At 41.3% G+C, this 23,043-nt stretch overlaps 1 protein-coding gene across 1 annotated transcript in view; it reads right to left on the bottom strand.

Moving 5' to 3' along the window:
* The window catches only part of PCMTD1 (protein-L-isoaspartate (D-aspartate) O-methyltransferase domain containing 1), a 62,359-nt gene that overhangs the window by 32,651 nt on the left and 6,665 nt on the right, over positions 1–23,043 (bottom strand). Inside the window, exon 2 of the mRNA XM_075826257.1 lies at positions 14,872–15,292. Coding sequence (XP_075682372.1) covers positions 14,872–15,178 — 307 coding nt within the window. The 5' untranslated portion in view covers positions 15,179–15,292. The remainder of the gene's footprint in view (positions 1–14,871; positions 15,293–23,043) is intronic.

The following is a 23,043-nucleotide window of genomic DNA, read 5'->3' as shown; positions in this document are numbered from 1 at the left end:
CTCATCGGAACCCCAGTAATGAAATTGCCGGGGTTCCGGTGGCTGCAATGGCAACTGGAGGCCTAATACTGGCCTCCCGGTCTGTCTAGCACTGAATCCGGTCAAGATCCGCCCGGCGGCGGAGCCTGATCGGCTTCCGTAGCTGCCGGCAAGATGGCGCCGGGTCAGGAGCTGATCCGGCGTCATCAGCGGTGGAAGTCAGCTGTACTGTACAGCTGACATCCACCTGTAACGGCAGGAACCGGAGCTAGCTCCGATCCCTGCCATTAACCCCTTCGATGCAGCAATCGAAAGCGATTGCTTCATCGTAGCGGTTACTAGCAGATCGCCAGCCCTGACAGGCAATCAGGACTTGCGACTGCTGTTATGGCAACAGGAGACACAATGGTCTCCTGCTCTGCCATTACGGAAGCCGATTTAGGCCCCGCCGGGAGGCGAAGCCTAATCGGCTTGCTGTCAGTGAATGACTGACAGATCTAATACATTGCACTACATAGGTAGTGCAATGTATTAGAAAAAAAAAAATCTGACCGTTGGACCTTCAAGTCCCCTAGTAGGACTTGCGAAAAAGTATAAAAAACAAGTGTCAAAAACAAGTGTCCAAAAAAAAGTGTCCAAAAAAAAGTGTCCAAAAAAAAGTGTCCAAAAAAAAGTGTCCAAAAAAAAGTGTCCAAAAAAAAGTGTCCAAAAAAAAGTGTCCAAAAAAAAGTGTCCAAAAAAAAGTGTCCAAAAAAAAGTGTCCAAAAAAAAGTGTCCAAAAAAAAGTGTCCAAAAAAAAGTGTCCAAAAAAAAGTGTCCAAAAAAAAGTGTCCAAAAACAAGTGTCCAAAAACAAGTGTCCAAAAACAAGTGTCCAAAAAAAAGTGTCCAAAAAAAAGTGTCCAAAAAAAAGTGTCCAAAAAAAAGTGTCCAAAAAAAAGTGTCCAAAAAAAAGTGTCCAAAAAAAAGTGTCCAAAAAAAAGTGTCCAAAAAAAAGTGTCCAAAAAAAAGTGTCCAAAAAAAAAAGTGTCCAAAAAAAAAGTGTCCAAAAAAAAAGTGTCCAAAAAAAAAAAGTGTCCAAAAAAAAAAGTGTCCAAAAAAAAAGTGTCCAAAAAAAAAGTGTCCAAAAAAAAAGTGTCCAAAAAAAAGTGTCCAAAAAAAAGTGTCCAAAAAAAGTGTCAAAAAAAGTGCAAATAATAAAAGTTTGAAAATAAAAGTTTCAAGTAATCAAATAAAACACAATCCCCCCTTTACTCTTATCAAGTCCTTTATTATTGAAAAATAATAAACCATATGTATTTGGTATCGCCGCAACCGTAACGACCTGATGTATCAAAATATTATATTATTTATTGCACGCGGTGAACAGCGTAAAGAAAAACGTAAAAAACGTTACCAGAGTTTCTGTTTTTTAGTCACTTTGCCCTACAGATGTTAGAATAAAAGTGATCAAAAAGTCGCACGTATCCAAAAATGGTACCTATAAAAACTATAGCTCGTCCCGCAAAAAACAAGCCCTCATACACCTCCGTCGACAAAAAAATTAAAAAGTTATGGTTCTCACAACTTGGCGACAGAAAAAATACATTATTTTTACAAAAGTAATTTTATTGTGCAAAAAGTTGTAAAACATAAAAAAGTCCTATAAAATAGGTATCGCCGGAATCGTACTGACCCGCAGAATAAAGTTAACATGTAATTTATAACGAATGGTGAACGCTGTATAAAAAAAAAACGAAAAAAGCTGTGCCAGAATTGCGTTTTTTTGTTTACCTGGCATCCCAAAAAATAGGATAAAAGGTGATCAAAAAGTTGCATGTACCCCAAAAGGGTACCAATAATAACTACAGCTCGTCCCGCAACAAACCAGCCCTCATACCGCTACGTCTATGAAAAATAAAATTAGTTATGGCTCCAATAAGTCAGGAAATAAAAAAAATATGCAGTTGTGCCCGAGGGGAACATTTCTTCTGTTTGAAGAGGCGATTTATCAAGGACCTAAAATTAGGGAACCAGGAAAGGGAGGGCCCAAACATATCCGCTGGAAGCGACGGTGCCCGTATTATACCAGGACAACACTTTCCCAGCAAAATTCCCCAAACTACAAAGGCGCGGAGTGTGGATCAAAAGGGGGATAATAAAGGACACCATATATCAGTGCGACACCGGCCTGTGCAGAAATGATTGTGTCACAGCGTAACACACATCTATGGATCATTTTATTGTTTTTTTTTACCCCATTATTATACCACCTGACTATGCCCCTTATATACTCCGCCCGGCTTACATATGCCCTACATTATAAACGGAAACACCAGTAAGATTCCAAACAAAACTACTACCAAGCAAAATCCACGCTCCAAAAGCCAAATGGCGTTTCCTCCCATCTGAACCCTACAGCGTGCCCAAACAGCAGTTTCCTTCCACATATATGGCACCGTCATACCCGGGAGAACCCTTTTAGCAATTTTTGGGGTGTGTGTCTCCAGTGGCATAAGCTGGGCACGACATATTTGCCACTGAATGGCATATCTAGGGAAAAATATAAATTTTTAATTTGCACCATCCACAGCGCATTCATTTATGGAAAATACCTGTGGGGTGAAAATGCTCACTACACCCCTTAATAAATGCCTTGAGGGGTGCAGTTTCCATAATGGGATCACTTCCCAGGGGTTTATTTTTATTATTTCACATCTGAGCCTCTGCAGTTGTGAACCAATACTTTGTAAATCGCCAAATTAGGCCTCAATTTTACATGGTACGCTTTCACTCCTGAGCCTGGTCGACTGTCCAGGCAAGAGATTAGGGCCACATGTAGGGTGTTTCTAAAACAGGAAACCCAGCATAATAATTAGAGAGCTGTCTTGTTATGGTGGCACAAGCCGGGCACCACATATTGTCCACATCTCTGTGGAAAAAATCCCATTTTCACTCTGCAACATCGAGTTCACACTAATTTCTACAAAACACCTGCAGGGTTAACATGCTCACTACACCCCTAGGTAAATGCATTGAGGGGTGTAGTTTCCAAAATTGGGTCACTTCTGGGGGGTTTCCACTGTTTTGGGCCCACAGGCGCCCAGAAACCAATCCAGCAACATCTGCACTCCAAATGGCGGTCCTTCCCTTCTGAGCCCTGCCGTGTGCCCACACAGCAGTTTATGACCACATATGGGGTATTGCCGTACTCGGGAGAAATTGCTTTACAAATGTTGGGTTCTTTTTTTTCCTTTATTTGTTGCGAAAATGAAAAAAATTGCGCTAAAGCTAAGTCTTATTGAAGAAAAAAGGATTGTTTTTATTTTCACTGCCCAATTCTAATAAATTCTATGAAACATCTGTGGGGTTAAAATGCTTACTACACTCCTAGATGAATTCCTCAAGAGGTGTAATTTCCTAAATGGTGTCACTTTTTGGGAGTTTTCATTGTTTTTTCCCCTCAGGGGCTTTGCAAATGTGACATGGCCGCCGCAAACCATTCCTGCTCAATGTGATCTCCAAAAGCCAAATAGCGCTCTTTCCCTTCTAAGCCAAGCCGTGTCTCCAAACAGCCGTTTATTACCACATGTGGGGCATTGTTTTACTCGGGAGAAATTGCTTTACAAATTTTGTGGTGCTTTTTCTCCTTCAGTCCTTGTGGAAATGAGAAAAAATTAGCTAAACCTACATTTTCTTTGAAAAAATTTAGATTGTCATTTTCAGGGCCTACTTCCAATAATTTATGCAAAAAAACCTGTTGGGTCAAAACGCTCACTATACCCCTAGATAATTTCCTCAATGGGTGTAGTTTCCAAAATGGGGTCACTTGTGGGGTGTTTCCACTGTTTTGTCCCCTCAGGGGCTTTGTAAATGTGACATGGCCTCCGCAAACCATTCCTGCTAAACTTGAGCTCCAAAAGCCAAATAGCGCTCTTTCCCTGCTCAGCCCTGCCGTGTCTCCAAACAACCGTTTATTACCACATGTGGGGTATTGTTTTACTCGGGAGAAATTGCTTTACAAATTTTACGGTGCTTTTTCTCCTTTAGTCCTTGTGGAAATGAGAAAAAAAAATTAAAAAAAAATCGCTAAACCTACATTTTCTTTGAAAAAATGTCGATTTTAATTTTCACGTCCTACTTCCAATAATTTCTGTAAAAAACCTGTGCGGTCAAAATGCTTACTGTACCCCTAGATAATTTCCTTGAGGTGTGTAGTTTCCCAGATGGGGTCACTTTTGGGGGATTTTGACTGTTTTGGCACCGCAAGAGCCCTTCAAACCTGACATGGTGCCTAAAATTTATTCTAACAAAAATAAGGCCCCAAAATCCACTAGGTGTTCCTTTGCTTCTGAGGCCGGTGCTTCAGTCCAGTAGCACGCTACGGCCACATGTGGGATATTTCCTAAAACTGCAGAAACTGGGCAACAAATATTGAGTTGCATTTCTCTGGTCAAACCTTCTGTGTTATAAAAAAAAATTGTACTAAAAATTTATTTCTGCAAAAAAATATGAAATTTGTAAATTTCACCTCTACTTTGCTTTAATTCCTGTGACATGTGTAAAGGGTTAAGACATTTTCTAAATGCTGTTTTGAATACTTTGAGGGGTGACGTTTTTAAAATGGGGTGACTATTTGGGGGTTTCTAATATATAAGGCCCTCAAAGCCACTTCACAACTGAACTGGCCCCTGTAAAAATTGCCTTTTGAAATTTTCTTGAAAATGTGAGAAATTGCTGCTAAAGTTCTAAGCCTTGTGATGTCATAGAAAAATAAAAGGATGTTCAAAAAACAATGCCAATCTAAAGTAGACATATGGGGGATGTTAATTAGCAACAAGTTTGTGTGTTATAACTGCCTGTCTTACAAGCAGATACATTTAAATTGTGAAAAATGCTAATTTTTCGCTAAATTTTGGCGTTTTTCACAATTAAATACTGAACATATCGAGCAAATTTTGCCAGTAACTTAAAGTCCAATGTGTCACGAGAAAACAATCTCAGAATCACTTGGATAGGTGAAAGCATTCCGGAGTTATTACCACACAAAGTGACGCATGTCAGATTTGAAAAATGAGGCTCGGTCAGGAAGGTCAAAAGTGGCTAAAGAGGGAAGGGGTTAATAGACAACTGGGCATGTTTTTACTTTTGACCAAGTGGGCGTTGTAAAGAGGAGTGCATGACGCTGACCAATCAGCTTCAAACACTTCTCTCCATTCATTTACTCTGCACATAGTGATCTAGTAAGATTACTATGTGCAGCCACATGCACACACATTAACGTTACTCAAGTGTCCTGACAGTGAATAGACATCGCGTCCAACCAGGACGGGATGTCTATTTACAATCCCGACACTTCGATAATGTTTGTGTGCGACTTACTCACACAGCATATCGTGATCATGCTGTGCTGTCATTTACAGCGAGATCTCGCGAGATCATGCTTGCTGTAAGTCACACACAAATGTTACCGAAGTGTCGGGATTGTGAATAGACATCCCGTCCTGGCTGGTAGTGATGTCTATTCACTGTCAGGACACTTTAGTAACGTTAATGTGTGAGTATGTGACAGCACATAGTGAACAACGCAGGATCACGATGTGCTGAGTACATGAATGGGGAGAAGTGTATGAAGCTGATTGGTCAGCGTCATACACTTCTCTCCACAATGGCCACTTGGTCAAAATTAAAAACACGCCCAGTTGTCTATTAAGGAAGTAATTAGCATAAAGCTAAAATTGCTCATAACTTGGTGAAAATACATAGTTTTTCTAAATAAAAAACACTGCTGTAATCTACATTACAACGCCGATCACATTATGTACAAGATAGGCCACTTATAATGTGGTGACAGAGCCTCTTTAATGCCCGCCCCATTTTCTGTGTGTTCATTCTATTCCTCAGTGCTCGTGAACTGCCCGACCAGAAAATTTAGTGTCCCTGGAAAACCCCTTTAAAGGCCGGGTTCACACGCAGCCTATATACTGCGGATTCGCCACAACGGATTTTGTTGCGGAAAATCTGCAGTATAATACAGTAGCAGCAGAGTGGATGAGATTTGAACAAATCACATACACACGCTGCGTAAATGATCAGCGGAAAATCCGCTCAGAAATTGACATATGGTGCATTTTTTTTTAATCCACAGCAGATCAAATGTATTTGCGTAATCACTGTTTTTTTGTTGCAGGTTTTCCCCATTGAATTCAATGGAGAGGTAAAATTCACAACAAATAGAAGACATTGCGATTTTTGCGGTGGAAAAAAAATGTATACTTACCCAGCATTCTATGCTTCTTCGTCCAGGCCGGCCACCTTGGATGAAGTTTCATCCCATATGACCATTGCAGCGGTCACATGGGATGAAACGTCATTCCAGGAGGCTGGGCTGCAAGACGACAGAGGGATGCGTCACCATGGCTACAGGTAAGTATGAACTTTTTTTTAATTTATTTTTATGTGGTTTTCCGCAGCGGACATTCTGGCCAAAAAAACTGCACAACTGTTTGGTGCGGATTTTCGGCCGGAATTCCCTGCGGCGACCAGGGCAGATGTGCGGTGTGCTTTTATGCAGCGTATCCGCCCTGTGTGAACATACCCAAAAGCTTCTGGAAAATAAAAACGGATTAGATAAAAAAAATAAAAATATGTTTTGACATAGATCTTTAATTATTAATAAAATAAGATGATACATTCAGTGTAAAGCAAATCTGTTATCAAAAAAAGTCAATATAAAAAGTAGGAGCATATTGTAATGCTGTGAAAGTACAGAAGTGGGTGCTAAATGTGTCTATCAAACACCCCCTCAAATCCTGCTGATCTGGGAGTCATAACCCAACATGCCACTGAAGCTTACCAGTTATGTGTAGGATGAGATGGAGACTTTCTGCCTTTCAGAAAATATGTAGCGCTGGAGAGCAAGTGGGAGGATGGTGCAATAGCGGTAAGTGGCTATGACCGTAAGAATAGTTTAGTGCGTGCATTTCTTGCCCTCAAAAATTTCGCAACCCCAACAGATCCAAATATAAAATCAATGGTGACCATTCAATGTACAGAAAACTTAAAAAAAAAAAAAACAGATGGCAAAGGAAAGATAAAATCAGAATACTATGTATAAGTTTGACACGCATGATGACTAGAGAATATACACATTATAGGTACGCATCTTCCACAAACGTAGGTTTTGGCCTCCTTGTCCACAGAAGATGCAAACTCTGGCTCCAACTTGGGCCATTTGCATTTTTTTGCCAAAAGAGTGAAAAAAAAACTATAAAATTAAAGTTACATAGAGCAATAGAAAAATCACAAATTTCGAATGCCACTTTAACCCCTTCCCGACATCCGCCGTATATATACGGCGCTGTCGGGAGGTGCTTCCCGCAAAGCGCCGTATATGTACGGCGCAGTGATGGTGCGGGCTCAGAAGCAGAGCCGGCACCATCACCGCGGGGTGACAGCTGTATTATACAGCTGGCACCCTCCTGTAACTGCCAGGACCGGAGCTATTCTCCGATCCGGCAGATTAACCACTCAGATGCTGCGCTCACCCGATCGGCAACCCAGTGATGCAATCGCTGGGTTGCTGTGGCAATCGGACGCCAGAAAATGGCGTCCGAGTCTGCATTGTACGGGAGCCGATGAGGACCCGCCTGCGGCGTGTCCTCATAGGCTTGCTGTCAGTGAATAACTGACAGCGCTAATACACTGCACTACGTATGTAGTGCAGTGTATTAGAGTAGCGATCGGGGCATCAGGCCCTCATGTCCCCTAGTGGGACAAGTAAAAAAAGTAAAAAAAAGTAAATAAAAATGTGGTAAAACAATAAAAACACACAAGTTTCAAATAAAAATAAAGCTAAACTGACCTTTTTCCCATAGTAAGTCTTTTATTATGGGAAAAACCGTAAAAATCAAAAAAACTACACATAATTGGTATCGCCGCGTCCGTAACGACCCAAACGACAAAACTATTATGTAATTTATCCCGCACGGTGAACGCGGTAAAAAAAAACATGAACAACAGCGCCAGAATCTTTGTTTTTAGGTCACATCTCCTTCCAAAAAATGCTATAAAAAGTGATCAAAAAGTCACATTTACTCCAAAATAGTAATAATAAAAAAACGACAATCCGTCCCGCAAAAAATAATCCCTGACACCGTTTCGTGCACGCAAAAATAAAAAAGTTATGGGTTTTAGAATATGGCGACACAGAAAACAAATGATTTTATAAAAAAAGTGATTTTATTGTGCAAAAGCCGCAATACATAAAAAAACTATATAAATTTGGTATCGCCGTAATCGTATCGACCCGCAGAATAAAGCTAACATGTAATTTAGGGCGCACTGTGGATGCCGAGAAAAAAAACAATAAAAAACTATTCCAGAATTGCTTGTTTTTGGTAATTTCCTTTACCAAAAAATGAAATAAAAAGTGATCAAAAAGTCGTATGTGTTCCAAAATGGTACCAATAAAATCTACAGCCCGTCTCGCAAAAAACAAGCCCGCACACCGCTCAATCAATCAACTGAAAAATAAAAAAGTTACGGCACTAGTAATGCGGTGATGAAAAAACATCTCAATGCGCAGGCCGGAGGGGAACATTCCTGCAGTTTCAGGGCCCTAGTATTTAGGAACTAGAAAAGGGAATGGACATAGCACATCCGCTGGAAGCGAGGGCGCCCGTATTATACTAGCGCAAAACTTTCCCTGTAATATTTCCCAAACTACGAAGGAGAAAAAGTCCCCAAAAGGTGCAGAGCGTTACAAAAGGGGGATAAGAAAGAAAACCGTTTATCAGTGCGACACTGGCCTGTTCATAGCGGATTGCTTCACAGCGTAACACACACCTATGGATAATTGCATTATTTACCCCATTATTATACCCTCTTATTATGCCCTGATGTACTCCGCACAGATTACATATACCCTGATGTACTCCGCACAGCTTACATATACCGTGATGTTCTCCGCACAGATTACATATGCCACCACATTATAAACGGAAATACCAGCAAAACCACAAACAGAACTATCACCAAGCAAAATCCATGCTCAAAATGGCGGTCTTTCCCTTCTTAGCCCTACAGTGTGCCCAAACAGCAACTTATGGCCACAAGTAAGGCATTACCATACCCGGGAGAACCCGCTTAACAATTTATGGGGTAAGATTCTCTAGGGGCACAACATCTTGTGCGGTGAATGGGCAGATCAGTGGAGAAATTGCAATTTTCACTTTGCACAATCCACAGCGTATTCATTTCTGAAAAACACCTGTGGAGTCTAAATTGTCAATACATCCCTTGATAAATGCCTTTAGGGGTGTAGTTTCTAAAATGGGGTCACTTTTGTTTGGTACATCAGGGGTTTTGCAAATGCAACATGGCTTCCGCAAACCATTCCAGAAAATCTACGCTCCAAAAGATAAATACCGCTCCTTTTCTTCTGAATGCTCCCATATATGTAAACAGCTGATTATAACCACATATGGGGTGTTACCGTACTCGGGAGAAATTACTTTACAAATGTTGGGGTGGTTTTTCTTCTCTATTCCTTGTAAAAATGAAAAATGTGTATCTAAAACTACATCTTGTTGGAAAAAAAAATTATTTTTCATTTTCATGGCTTAATTCTAATTAATTCAGCAAAAAACCTTTGGGATCAAAATTTTCACTATACCCCTAGATGATTCCTCAGGGGGTGCAGTTTCCCAAATGGTGTCACTTTTGGGGTGTTTCCACTGTACTAGTACTACAGGGGCTCAGCAAATATGACATGACACCCAGAAACCATTCCAAAATCCAAATGGTGCTCCTTCCATTCTGAGCCCTACCGTGTGTCCAAACAGATGTTTGTGACCACATGTGGGGTATTGTTTTACTCGGGAGAAGTTGCTTTACAAATGTTGCGGTGCTTTTTCTCCTTCAGTCCTTGTGGAAATGAAAAAAAAAATACCTAAACCTACATTTTCTTTGAAAAAATGTACATTTTCATTTTTACGGCCTACTTACAATAAGTTCTGTAAAAAACCTGTGGGGTCAAACTGCTCACTGTACTCCTAGATAATTTCCTCATGGGGTGTAGTTTCCAAAATGGGGTGACTTGTTGGGGGTTTCCACTGTTTTGTCCCCTGAGGAGCTTTGCAAATGCGACATGGCCTCCGCAAACCATTCCTGCTAAATTTGAGCTCCAAGAGCCAAATGGCGCTCTTTCCCTTCTAAGCCCTGCCGTGTGTCCAAACAACTGTTTATTACCACATGTGGGGTATTGTTTTACTCGGGAGAAATTTCTTTACAAATGTTATGGTGCTTTTTCTCCTTTAGTCCTTGTGGAAATGAAAAAAAATAAGCTAAACCTACATTTTATTTGAAAAAATGTAGATTTTCATTTTCACAGCCTACTTGCAAAAATTTCTGCAAAAAACCTGTGGGGTCAAAATGCTCACTATACCCCTAGATAATTTCCTCAAAGGGTATAGTTTCCAAAATGGGGTCACTTGTTGGGGGTTTCCACTGTTTTGTCACCTCTGGGGCTTTGCAAATGTGACATGGCCTCCGCAAACCATTCCTGCTAAATTTGAGCTCCAAGAGCCAAATGGCGCTCTTTCCCTTCTAAGCCCTGCCGTGTGTCCAAACAACTGTTTATTACCACATGTGGAGTATTGTTTTACTCGGGAGAAATTGCTCTACAAATGTTGTGGTGCTTTTTCTACTTTAGTTCTCTTGGAAATGAAAAAAAAAATTAGCTAAACCTACATTTTATTTGAAAAAAATGTAGATTTTCATTTTCATAACCTAGTTCCAAAAATTTTTGCAAAAAAACTGGCCGGTCAAAATGCTTGCTACACCCCTAGATAAATTCCTCGAGGGGTATAGTTTCCCAAATGGGGTCACTTTTGGGGGGTTTCCACTGTTTTAGTTCCACTAGACCTGTTCAAAGCTGACATGGTGCCTAAAATATATTCTAATAAAAAGGAGGCCCAAAATCCTCTAGGTGCTCCTTTGCTTCTGAGGCCGGTGCTTCAGTCCAGTAGCACACTAGGGCCATATGTGGGATATTTCCTAAAACTGCAGAACCTGGGCAATAAATATTGAGTTGCATTTCTTGGGTAAAACATTCTGTGGTACAAAAAAAATGGATTCAAAATGAATTTCTGGAAAAAAATAATGAACTTTGTAAATTTCACCTCTACCTTGCCTTAATTCCTGCACAATGTCTAAAGGGTTAAGAAACTTTCTAAATGCTGTTTTGAATACTTTGAGGGGTGCAGTTTTTAAAATGGGGTGACTTATTGGGGGTTTCTAATATCTAAGGACCTCAAAGCCACTTCACAACTGAACTGGCCCCTGTAAAAATAGCATTTTGAAATTTTCTTGAAAATGTGAGAAATTGCTGCTAAAGTTCTAAGCCTTGTAACATTCTAGAAAAATAAAATGATGATCAAAAAACGATGCCAATCTAAAGTAGACATATGGGGGATGTTAGTTAGCAACATTTTTGTGTAGTATAACTGCCTGTCTTACAAGCAGATACATTTAAATTGAGAAAAATGCTAATTTTTGCAATTTTTCGCTAAATTTTGGTGTTTTTCACAATTAAATACTGAATGTATCGGGCAAATTTTGCCAGTAACATAAAGTCCAATGTGTCACGAGAAAACAATCTCAGAATCGCTTGGATAGGTAAAAGCATTCCGGAGTTATTACCACATAAAGTGAAACATGTCAGATTTGAAAAATGAGGCTCTGTCAGGAAGGTCAAAAGTGGCCAAAGAGGGAAGGTGTTAAAACAGAAAAAAAAACAGAAAAAAAAACAAAAAAGGACATCACACTAGCAGTTAGATTTGGGAATGTGATGGATTCACTTTATCTGAACCTCTAGGCTACATGTGTTGAGTATCTTGCTGCGGAAAACACGCACCAATACCGTAGCTATACGCAAAAAATTTGCAGGAAAAAAAACCGCACAGCGCGATTTTCACGTTTTGCTGCGTAAATAGCTGCGTTTTCATGCTGCGGGTTTTGCTGCGAATTTGTTCAGAACTAGGGTGATACGATTCCGCTTGCGAATTCGAAGATAAATTGACATGCTGCAGTACCAAAAATACGCACCGTGGGTCAATTTACATGCTGAAAACAAAAAGCAGCGTGGACATGAGATTTCTGGAAATCTCATTGACTTTGCTGGTACTGTATTACGCTGTTGTTTTGCATACGCGCGGCAAAACCGCACATAATACGCAACGTATGCATTTGGCCCTGTGTTGCATTCACACCAACATTAGGCTTGGTTCACACGACTTTCAGCAAACTTAATACGTCATTGACACACATCATACGTTTGGATCAGTGGGGGTCCGGGTGCAGAAGAACTCAGCTGAGCACCCTGTATCTGCCGCAGTGATCGATGCTCCCTGTTAGATTGAGGACGGCTCAAATAGAACGCCTATGAGCCAGTCTTCAAGCGGAAAGGGAGAGCGCCAATCAGAACGGATCTATAGTTTTATCAGAAAGACTGAGATCCGACCGCTAGAAAATATATATTAAAGGCGAAATAAAATTGATGGCATATCCTGGGGCTAGCTAGGCCACCTATATCCAATTGGTGGGGGGTCCGACACTCTAGCTGCTTCCCCTTCATTTCTTACACAGCTCCATACTGTAAAACGCCAACACATTTATAGCAGCAAAGCACAGTATTAGGCCCTATGCACACGGCCGAGCCCGTAATCTCGGCACACGATTGCGGGTATGGCCGCCCGCATTTTCGTGTCGTGCTCCCATACAAAAGTATGGGAGCATGTTCCCGTAAAACACAAAAAAACTGATATGCTCCATAATTCCAGGGCACGGGCACCCATCCGTAGCAATACGGAAAGGTGTCCGTGACCAATAGAACTGAATGGGGCCGTAATTACAGCCGAATTTACGGTTGTGTGCATGGGGCCTTACAGCTTCCTTCTGAAGCACTGTAGCCCCTTTGATCAGCTGATTGGCGGGGCACTGAAAGTTAGACCCCCCCCCCCACCGATCAGATAGGATAGGCAATTCATTTTCTCACCAGACCCCTTTAAGAAATTAACCAGAACAAAACGTTGGACCGAAAAAGGACATGGCGTTAAACATTCTTTTGTGACGCAGTTCCCCAGCCAGTTTAGTATCAGGTGGTCTAGCTGCCGTTATTACACAGGGCTGATGGCACATTGCAGCAGGTTGTATTACATGATGCCTTCAGAAGTCAATAGGTGACCATGTAATACTTGGCTTTGCCGTGTAACCCCAGTGAGAGCAGCTTCTTCCTATAGTTCTCTATTTTGGCTAGTAGAATGGGAACCCATATGGGAACCCCGTCTACGGTGACCATATGACTAATAGGGCATCTTAACATAAATCGACCTAGGTGGACAAGCCCTTTAACCCCTTCCCGACATTTGACGTATCCATACGCCAAAGTCGGGTAGGGGGAAGTATGGAGCGGGCTCACGGAGTGAACCCGCTCCATACGATGCCGGCTGTATGTTAACGCCGACACTTCAGAGTAACGAACGCGATCCCGCTCGTTTAACTCGTTAAATGCTGCGGTCAATAGCGACCGCAGCATTTAAATCGTTAGAAAGAGGGGGGCGGCCCCCTCTAACAGCTCATCGTGCCCCCCGCAATGCAATCGCGGGGGGGGGGGCGATGGTTGCTATGGCTGCCTGGGGCCCTAATGAAGGCCCCCCAGGTCTGCCATCTTTGTGCACCTATTAAGCCCTGCCTCCGGCAGGGCTTAATAGATGCCGGTCAGAATCACGATATACTGCAATACATTAGTATTGCAGTATATTGTGCAAGCGATCTAACGATCACTGGTTGAAGTCCCCTAGGGGGGACTTATAAAAAAAAAAAAAAAAAGTAAAAAAGGAGTAAAATAAAAGTATCGCCGCGTCCGTAAAAGTCTGAACTATTACAATATATCATTTTTTAACCTGCACGGTGAACGCCGTAAATAAAAATAAAAAATTGTAAACGCCAGAATCTCTATTTTTTGATCACCTAATCTCCCAAAAAAAATTAAATAAAAAGTGATCAAAACATTGCCAAAATGTACACCAAAATGGTATTATTAAAAACTACAGCTTATACCGCAAAAAATAAGCCCTCATACCACTTAAAATCGACAGAAAAATAAAAAAAGTTATGGCTTTTGGAAGGTGGGGAGGAAAAAACGAAAATGAAAATCTGAAAAAGGGCTGCGGCGGGAAGGGGTTAAACAGCATAGTTTTTATATATGGATAGGTTTTCAAACAGCTAACTTTGGCTGAAATATTAGGGAACGGAGTTATTCTCTATTAGGGTCAGTTCACACGTTGCGTAAATACTGCGGATTTTCCTCAACGGAATTCGCTGTGGAAAATCCACAGCATAATACAGTAGCAGCAAAGTGAAAGATAGAACAAATCTCATCCACACTCTGCATAAATACTGAGCAGAAAAAACGCTCAGAAATTGACGTGCGGTGCAGAATTTTATTCCGTAGCATGTCAATTATATTTGCGTAAACACTGCTTATTTGTTGCAGTTATTGCGTTCTTTTCGGCGAAATCGCAGCGATTCCGATGCAAAAAATGGATTTCAAATTAAAAATGTAATTTAAAAACCAGACAGAAGTCTGTTTTTTTCCTCTGGGCCGGCCTCCTGGGATGACGCATCATCCCATCTGACCGCTGCAGCCAATCACAGGCGATCCCAGGATACATTACTTTAATGTTTGGATGACTTCTGCTTGTAGTGGGAGACTTTTGGCTAGTTAGATCAGGGATTCGTACAATATAGTATGTTATACAGTAGCTGCATAGAGTATCCTGTGGACAGAACAACAACTGTCACCACATTATTGTTATCATAGATATATAGAAACAGAAATAAAATTATTTACCTAAAATTAAGCCCACCATTGTACTTAAGTATCCAGTTCCACTTCCAAGATTAAGAAAAGACAATCCTGGTTGAAGCTTTAATGCCTCCATGACTTCTGAATAGATGCAAGGTGCGGACAAGTGGATGTTGCCATGCTTCCAAGCCAAGTCTTTATAAGCATTGTCCCTGTATCCTTCCAGGTAATATTCCCCTCGATCAATGGCTCTGAAGGCTTGCTCTACTTTTTCAGTACGTATATACTGGGCTTCCTTTAGGTTATCAATCAAATCGTCATTGTCTTCCCCAGCACTTACTGCTCCTCCCATGTTCTATCAATTGTTTTTAAATGATTTGGTGAGACATTCGCCAAGCACAGAAGAAAGTGTCAGCAGATCACCCGCTTGTGTGATCCGACTTCTAGCAGGTCATGCGCGCCCCTCCTGTACAAGAAACAAAACGCCAAGTTTGGGTTACACAGATATAAATAGAACATCAGAAATGAAAACTAAATAAGTATCTTAAGAACTAAAATACATTACACTGGGTGCATTATAAAGCCAATTCAAAGTGAGAACAAGTACAGATTATATAAATACACCCAAAATAAAGTTATCAAATGTGACTGCGAATTTAATAATGGGCCGGGAGTATTTTAGCCATAAAGTACACCACGTGTTGCATTTTAGTCAAAGTTTTTCCTTTGTTTATTGAAAAGTTAAAAAAAAAAAAAAAAAAAAAAAAAAAAAACAGGAATCGATAGCCCCCAGGAAGGGAAGAAGATAGCGGTGGTTTCATCTGAAACTTCCACATGACAGTATATCAGCTATTATTTTACATCAGCATTTTTAAAGTGTAGCTAAACGTTCGACAAACTTCTGACATGTCATAGTGACATGTCAGAAGTTTGTAGTGGTGGGGGTCCGAGCACTGAGATTCCCACCAATCACTAAAACGAAGCAGCTGAAGCACTCGTGTGAGCGCTCAGCTGCTTCGTGTCTGTTTGGCTTTTTCCGGAAAGCCGATGTATCGGAGTACGGGCTCATAGACTTTGTATTGAGTCCGTACACGGATACATTTATTTCCGGAAATAGCTGAACAGATACGAAGTGGCTGAGCGCTCACACGAGGGCTTCAGCTGCTTCGTTTTAGCGATTGGTGGGAGTCTCAGTGCTCGGACCCCCACCACTACAAACTTCTGACATGTCACTATGACATGTCAGAAGTTTGTCGAACGTTTAGTTACACTTTAAGCCAAGACTAAGAAGAGGTGCAAGTCTTTCCATTAAACTTTTTCTGTTTATGGCTTACTAATGCTATAACAAAAAACAGACCTAAATACTGGCGTGTCACCCAGGCCTTAATGTGTATTCCTGGAAAAACCCTTTAAAAGCCTATTTTTAGAATACACTGTGTGTGATCTGTGGGGGCTTGACCCCCCCCCCCCCGACCCTTAAGGATTAACATATGCTAGCGTTGACGCTGCAGTCAGTCCAGAGTCCGGTAGAACCGTTATTTTTCATTTAACGCGTAATAGTTTGTTGAACATAAAAGAAAATGTATGTACTTCCTATATCTTTTCAGCCAGGGACCCTGCTCATTTATCCGTAGTACAGTTGGAAGGTAACCGTTTATTTTTTATTAGAAGTGCCATGTTAGTTTAAAGTCGTTGACGCAGGGCAGGCAACTTCTGTCATTTATTCTTATACAGTTCTACAGAAATATTTGGACAGGGACACAATTTTGATAATTTGATATAACCACAATGGATTTAAAACAAACTATTCAAGAGGTCATTGAAGAGGTTTAACAAAATAGGAATTACAGCCATTTTTTACATAGTCCTTCGATTCTCACAGGTTTAAGTCATTGGACAAACAATTGATATATATGGATTATTTTTAATACTTGGATGCAAATCCTTTGCATTTAAGATTTTTCTGAAGTTTGGCCCTTCCTTTCCATAGTGTTGTTCCGGAAGCTAGATGTCATGAAGGGTTTTTCCTTTACCAAGGTAAATTCTGTGATCATCCACTTTAGATGTCCGTAGTCCAGGCCTTTTGGTGTTGCTGAGCAGTGCATGTCTTCTTTTAAAAGGAGGACTGATCACTAGGACTACATTTACTATTTTACTTGAAATGGTTAGCCCCCACACAATTAAACATAAATATGTTATAACTAATTAAAAAAGAAGACGAATAGTTATATTAGGTTGCTAGTCATGTAAATAACACGACTCCGTAGAAGTCGGGTCTAAACTTCCTGGCAAGGAGCTGCTGTAATGCCGAGCGCCTTCCCATCGCCTCCCACTCGCCCGCGGCATAGTGTACAGTTGCAAGTAGTCACGACATTGATTAAAAGACTGTGGTCTATAGAATTTATACAGCCGTTATTGATATATTATATCGCTGTCTATAGCAGTTACCGATCTAGAATAATAACTGCTATATACAGTAAATACTTTTGATAAGCAAAACCTCGTGGCTTTACACTCTATGTCAGGGGTGTTTATAGGAAAACCTGGGCATAAAGGGAGCTCCGTGCAAAATAGTTTGGACTCGACTCCTGTGGAGAGTCGGGTCATTTACATATTGGGCGCTCGACCTATAAAGTTTGTTTTTTTATTTGTTTTTAGTCATTAATTTGATAATTATTTTTCTGTGGGGTAACGATTGTCAATTAAACAGATCATGTAATACTGGTTATAGGTCCTTTTTACAAAGGTAACAGATTATGGATTTGGCCACTCTTAACATTTCTGCTCTCTTGAGAGTAGCATATTGAGAGTTCACATAAAGTTACCAAATGCAAATTCTACTAAATAAAAGGAGAAAAAAAAACACAGTGCAACATGGAGCGGGATGAGAGCTATTTCCAAACAGGTTGTGCACAGTATAAAGCCCTGGATATCAGGTATAATAGAAGATGCGACACTCACCGGTGTTAAAGCAGGTAGGTTTATTTCAATTCAACAGCATAAAACCAGCGGGAACACGATGCTGCATGCGACTAAGCGTCGGCAACTACAGCGCGCTTCCTCAGGCCTCATGCATAATGGCGTAAGCACACTCCATACGAGTGGCCCGTGCGTGATCACCTTGATTTTTTTGTCAATAAAACCTAAAAGGGAATGTGTCGCCAGAAAAACATGTTTTTTTTTTTAAAAATTAAACATTTAGTGTGTGGGTGATTAAACATTGTTCAAATTTTTTTTATTTTTTTCGCGAGTCAGGAAATATTATAAATTTTTTCTAATTTATAATACTACCCATTTTTGGTCACTAGATGGAGCTAGTTCCCAAAATTGCAGCATTGCAACATTGGGTTAAAAGCTCTCGCTCTAGTGAGCTCTCAGCATCCCCCCCTCCTTTATCCTGGCTAGTGCCGGGATAAACGAGGGGTTTGAAAGGTTTAACCTCCTACACTGTGTGTCGCCATTTTTTGAGGTAACCCACAGTGTAGTAGGTTTACATACAGTAGTAAACACACACAAACACTAACATACATTGAAATCTCTTACCTGCTCCTGCCGCCGCGGCTCCCTCCGGCCCGTCCGCTCCCTTTGCTGCCACTGTTCCATGTGCACTTGTTCGGAAGCCGCGACCGGAAGTAGTAATATTACTGTCCGGCCGCGACTTCCGGTCCACAGGAAAATGGCGCCGGACGGCGCCAATTTCGAATAGGACTGTGTGGGAGCGGCGCATGCGCAGTTCCCACACAGACGCCGTACACGGCAGTCAATGGGACGGGAGTCGTTCGTCGTCCCTATGGGACTGTGGCTGCCGTATTCCATGTCTGTGTGTGTCGTTAATCGACACACACAGAAATGGAACAAAAAATGGCAGCCCCCATAGGGAAGAAAAAGTGTAAAAATAAGAAAAAGTAAAACACAAACACACAAATGAATATAAACGTTTTTAATAAAGCACTAACATCTTTAACATATAAAAAAATAATTTGTGATGCATCAGAATGTATGATCTGCCTTGCTTCCTTTCTCAACAGGGTTTTAGGTCTATTGCCAACAGGGTCAATCCCTGTGAATTTCAAAACATTAGGATTGCCCATATGGGCGACTTATATTTAATGAGGCGAAGAGAACCGTCTCCTACTCTCTAAACATCTCATTCAGACTGCAAATGTTTTTTCCTATGAAAAAATTATAGACCACAAATTCAGTTCTGCAGTTTATAAACTGCCCGACAACATGGGAAATCCCTCCAAATTGCAGGAAGTTCGCATTTAAATTATATTCACAAAACGCGCACCGGCCACATCAAAAGTTTCCATTAGGAATCATCCTGACCAACCAAGTAATTTTGGGGATAGCGAACAATGCTTTGTACCAGGGTATCTTTGATAGTGTAGCTTTCTCTAAGGACGAACGTATAATACATCCGTGCTATGTGCGTGATTTTTCACGCGCGTCGCACGGACCTTTGTTAGTCTATGGGGCCGTTCAGACTGTGAGTGATTTTCACACAACGTATGTCCGCTGCGTAAAACTCACGACATGTCCTATATTTGGCCATTTTTCGCGCATCACGCACCCATTGAAGTCAATGGGTGCGTGAAAACCGCGCACGGGACAATGAAGCATATCCGTGTGCCGCGCGTGATGAGCGCTACAGTAGTCAAAACTATGAATGAAAACAGAAAAGCACCACGTGCTTTTCTGTTTACAAACTTAAAAACAGAGTCATAATGATGGCGGCTGCGCGAAAATCACGCAGCCACGCATCATATGCTGCTGACACACGGAGCTTTTATGGACCTATTGCGCGCGCAAAACGCACACGCTCGTGTGAATCCGGCCTAAATGTTAATGGTCTTTTTACCGCACGCCTTTTTCAGATCTACATCCTCCTCATTGAAGCGGCAGATTTTTGAATGACTGATCTAATAACAGGGCCTATATTTAAAGGAGGTGAATTTACGCTCTTTTTCTCATTGTTTGCCCCTTCTTTTGCCCAACAGATCATTTTGTTTTCTTCTGCTTGCCTTTAATTGGCTTTCTTCCAGCAGTTTTGCAGGGTAACCTCTCTAAAGGTATGTTCACACTGCTTATTTTCGGCCGTTTTTGGGCCGTAAAATCGGAAGCAGAACGCCTCCAAACATCTGCCCATTGATTTCAATGGGGAAAAAAAGCGTTCTGTTCCGACTCAATAGGAGCGGGGGTGCATTGGGGAGGAACAGGGGTTTGGGACCCTTGTTCTCACGATCGATGGGGATACCAGCAGTGGGGACCCCATCAGACAATTATCACCCATGCTGTGTAAAAATAAAAAAAAAAGTAGTACACAAAAGTTTGCTCAGTCCTATTTAGATATAAGGTGCATTTTATTTATTTTTTAAACCACAACCCAAACCAGTCTCCCTTATTAATCTGCAAGTTTTAAAACTCTTCCCTCATCCTTGGACTTTAGAGCGATGACTAGACCTCAGGATGCTGCATCCATTTTGGAACTGGGTCATGTGGCTGCGTGGTCAATAAGTGCCACATTGATATTCGCTGCAGTGGACGTTTCCTTCATAGGGTGGAATGTCTCACACCAGCCATTGAATGATGTTGCAATGTGATATTACTAGGAAGACTGGAGGCAGTAAAACAAATTTTACAGTAAGTATATCACAAATGTTTTGTATGTGTTGAATGTTGACATGCAAATAAATACTATGAAAAAAAATAAAATAAAAAGTAATAACTTCAAGATTTTTAATAAGAAAGGAAAATTAAGAACGGTTTCACAGGTGATAAAGGGAGCCAATTCTCAGGTTGTTCCTGCCATGGTATAGGCCTGCATGGTGAACAGGAGCAATGTTGGGTCCGAGGATTAGTTAGGCCCCTGGACCCATCAGCAGTTGTCACGGGCCCCATTCTTTTACATAAAGGAACTGCATACATAGCAATTCCTAAATATATACTGATCAGAATTGTCCCTTTTACCAGTGAGGGTGGCACATAGCACCAACGGGAATCCTAATAAATAGTATAGGATTAAGGAATATAGCTGCACACGCAATTCCCTTACGTTAAACAATTGTCTCTTAGTATTTTTTAAAGTTTGTTGAGCAAGAACAAGATTAAAATAGAGAGCACACACACACACGTCACATTATGACCACCACCAGCTAATATCCAGAGTAACTGCGGTGTGCAAGGACAGCAGCTAGACGGGTTGGGAGGGACTCAATAAAAAGGTGCTGGTAGGTGGTCTCAGGTATCTGAAGTCATGTTGACTGCACATTTGCTGGAGGGTATGTGGGGAGGATCCATAGAGCGAACAAGACGATCGAGGTGGTCCCACATATGCTCAATTGGGTTCATGTCTTGCGAATTAGGGGGCCAAGGAAGTACCTAGAAGTCTTGGTCGTGCTCTTCCAGCCACCATAGGACGTTTCTAGACGTATGACACATTGCATTGTCTTGCTGGAAGATTCCATTTGCCCCAGGGAAGACAAACAGAATGTATGGGTGGACGAGATCTGCAACGATGGATTTATACCCAAATCGGTTCAGAGCGCCTTCCACATGGATGAGTGGGCCGGGAGAACGCCATGGAAAAATTCCCCAGACCATAATGCTGCCGCCACCAGCTTGTGTTCTTCCTGCAATGGTTGCAGGGTGTTTGTTTTCTGATGTTTCTCGCCTGACACTGCAACGTCCATCTGTTCAATGAAGCAGAAAACGTGACTCATCGGAGAAGGCAAACCTTTGCCAATCATCGGTGGTCCAATTCAGATACTGCCGGGCAAACTCATGCCTTCTTTTTTTCAGAGGCACCATTGTTAGTATAGGAGCAGTGGCCATCCGTCTGCTTCGCAGCCACATACGCAGTAGGGTTTGCTGAACTGTTGTTTTAGACGCACGTCTGGTAGCCCCCGGGTTGATTTTTACGGTGAGCTGCTACACTGTAGATTGTCGTTTGGCCCTCGCGCACCTTTGTAGCCGACATACACCTCTCACATCAATGGCACGTGTTGCTCTGCAGTTTCACATAAAGCACATGGCCCGTTTGAAGGCTTACAGTGGCGGAATTCATGTGAGTAGAAAGATAATAAAAATGGCTGCATCGGAATCAGCGTCTTTTAAGCGATTTATAGTTCAAAGGGGTCTCGGAGGTGACAGATTTCCTGTAAGGCTCTAGAAAACTTCAGGCCATCTATTAGACCAATATTTCCATGCTGGAGTTTGTCTATAGTTCTGCAGACTTTCAGGTCTGCTCCATTCAAACCTCTGGAGTCCATTCAGATCAAGTTGTTGTCCTGGAAAAAAACTATTGCTAATTGCAGTTATGACTGAAAAGAATCAGTGAATTGAAGGCCTTCGACTCTAAAGAACAGTATCTTGGTATATCTCCCGAAAAAATACTTCTTAGAACAGTGCCTAGTTTTATTCCAAGGGTTTCATCTCAAGCATATATAAATCAAGTTATTGAACTGCCAGCATTCTATCCATCGCCTAATTCTGAAAAGAAAAGATGGCATCATCTGTATGTTATTAGAGCAATTAAAATCTTTTTACAATGAACCAAATTGTAGACTAGAGGACAATCTTTTCCTTCAGTGGTCAGGACCCAGGAATGGAAAAAAAAAGGCAAGCAAAGCAACACTTACCAGATTGATGAGAAAATATTTTTCTTACCCATCACGTTGAGGACCTGGATCCTCTAAACTCCTTTAAAGCCCCTTCTACGAGAGGTATCGCTACCCTTCCATGTTCTTCAAGCATTGTACGATGAACATTCTTGCCTCCAACATGCCTGATGTTCTTCACGGAGCTCTGAGTTCCGGATTGAATTCCCAACCTTCCTAGGCTTTGGTAGATCTCATGGTGAGCTGACGTAAGACGTAAATGCAATGGAAAATTTACCTGTGGAATTTTCTGTTCCTTGAGTCTGTAGACAGAATAATATATCCTCCCTTTAAAATATAGAATTCACTTTTTTATTACAGTGTGCTTCTGTACTGGCCGATTAGTTATATGTAGTGATAAGCCACCGTTGGTTGTCTAATTAAACATGTATTCCCAAAATCATAAATCATCACCTATCCACAAGATCAGTGATAATTTTATGATTGCTGAGACCCCCATCGATCGTGAGAACCCCCAGATCCTCCTCACTGCCCAGCTGCAGTCGAGCATGCTCCAGCCACTTCATTCACGGTTTAAGAGAATGACAGAAACAGTCAA

This window comes from Rhinoderma darwinii, chromosome 5, assembly GCF_050947455.1.
Source record: "Rhinoderma darwinii isolate aRhiDar2 chromosome 5, aRhiDar2.hap1, whole genome shotgun sequence".
NCBI lineage: Eukaryota > Metazoa > Chordata > Amphibia > Anura > Rhinodermatidae > Rhinoderma > Rhinoderma darwinii.
The sequence above is the reverse complement of the archived record's forward strand: the minus strand, read 5'-3'. Positions and strand labels throughout refer to the sequence as shown.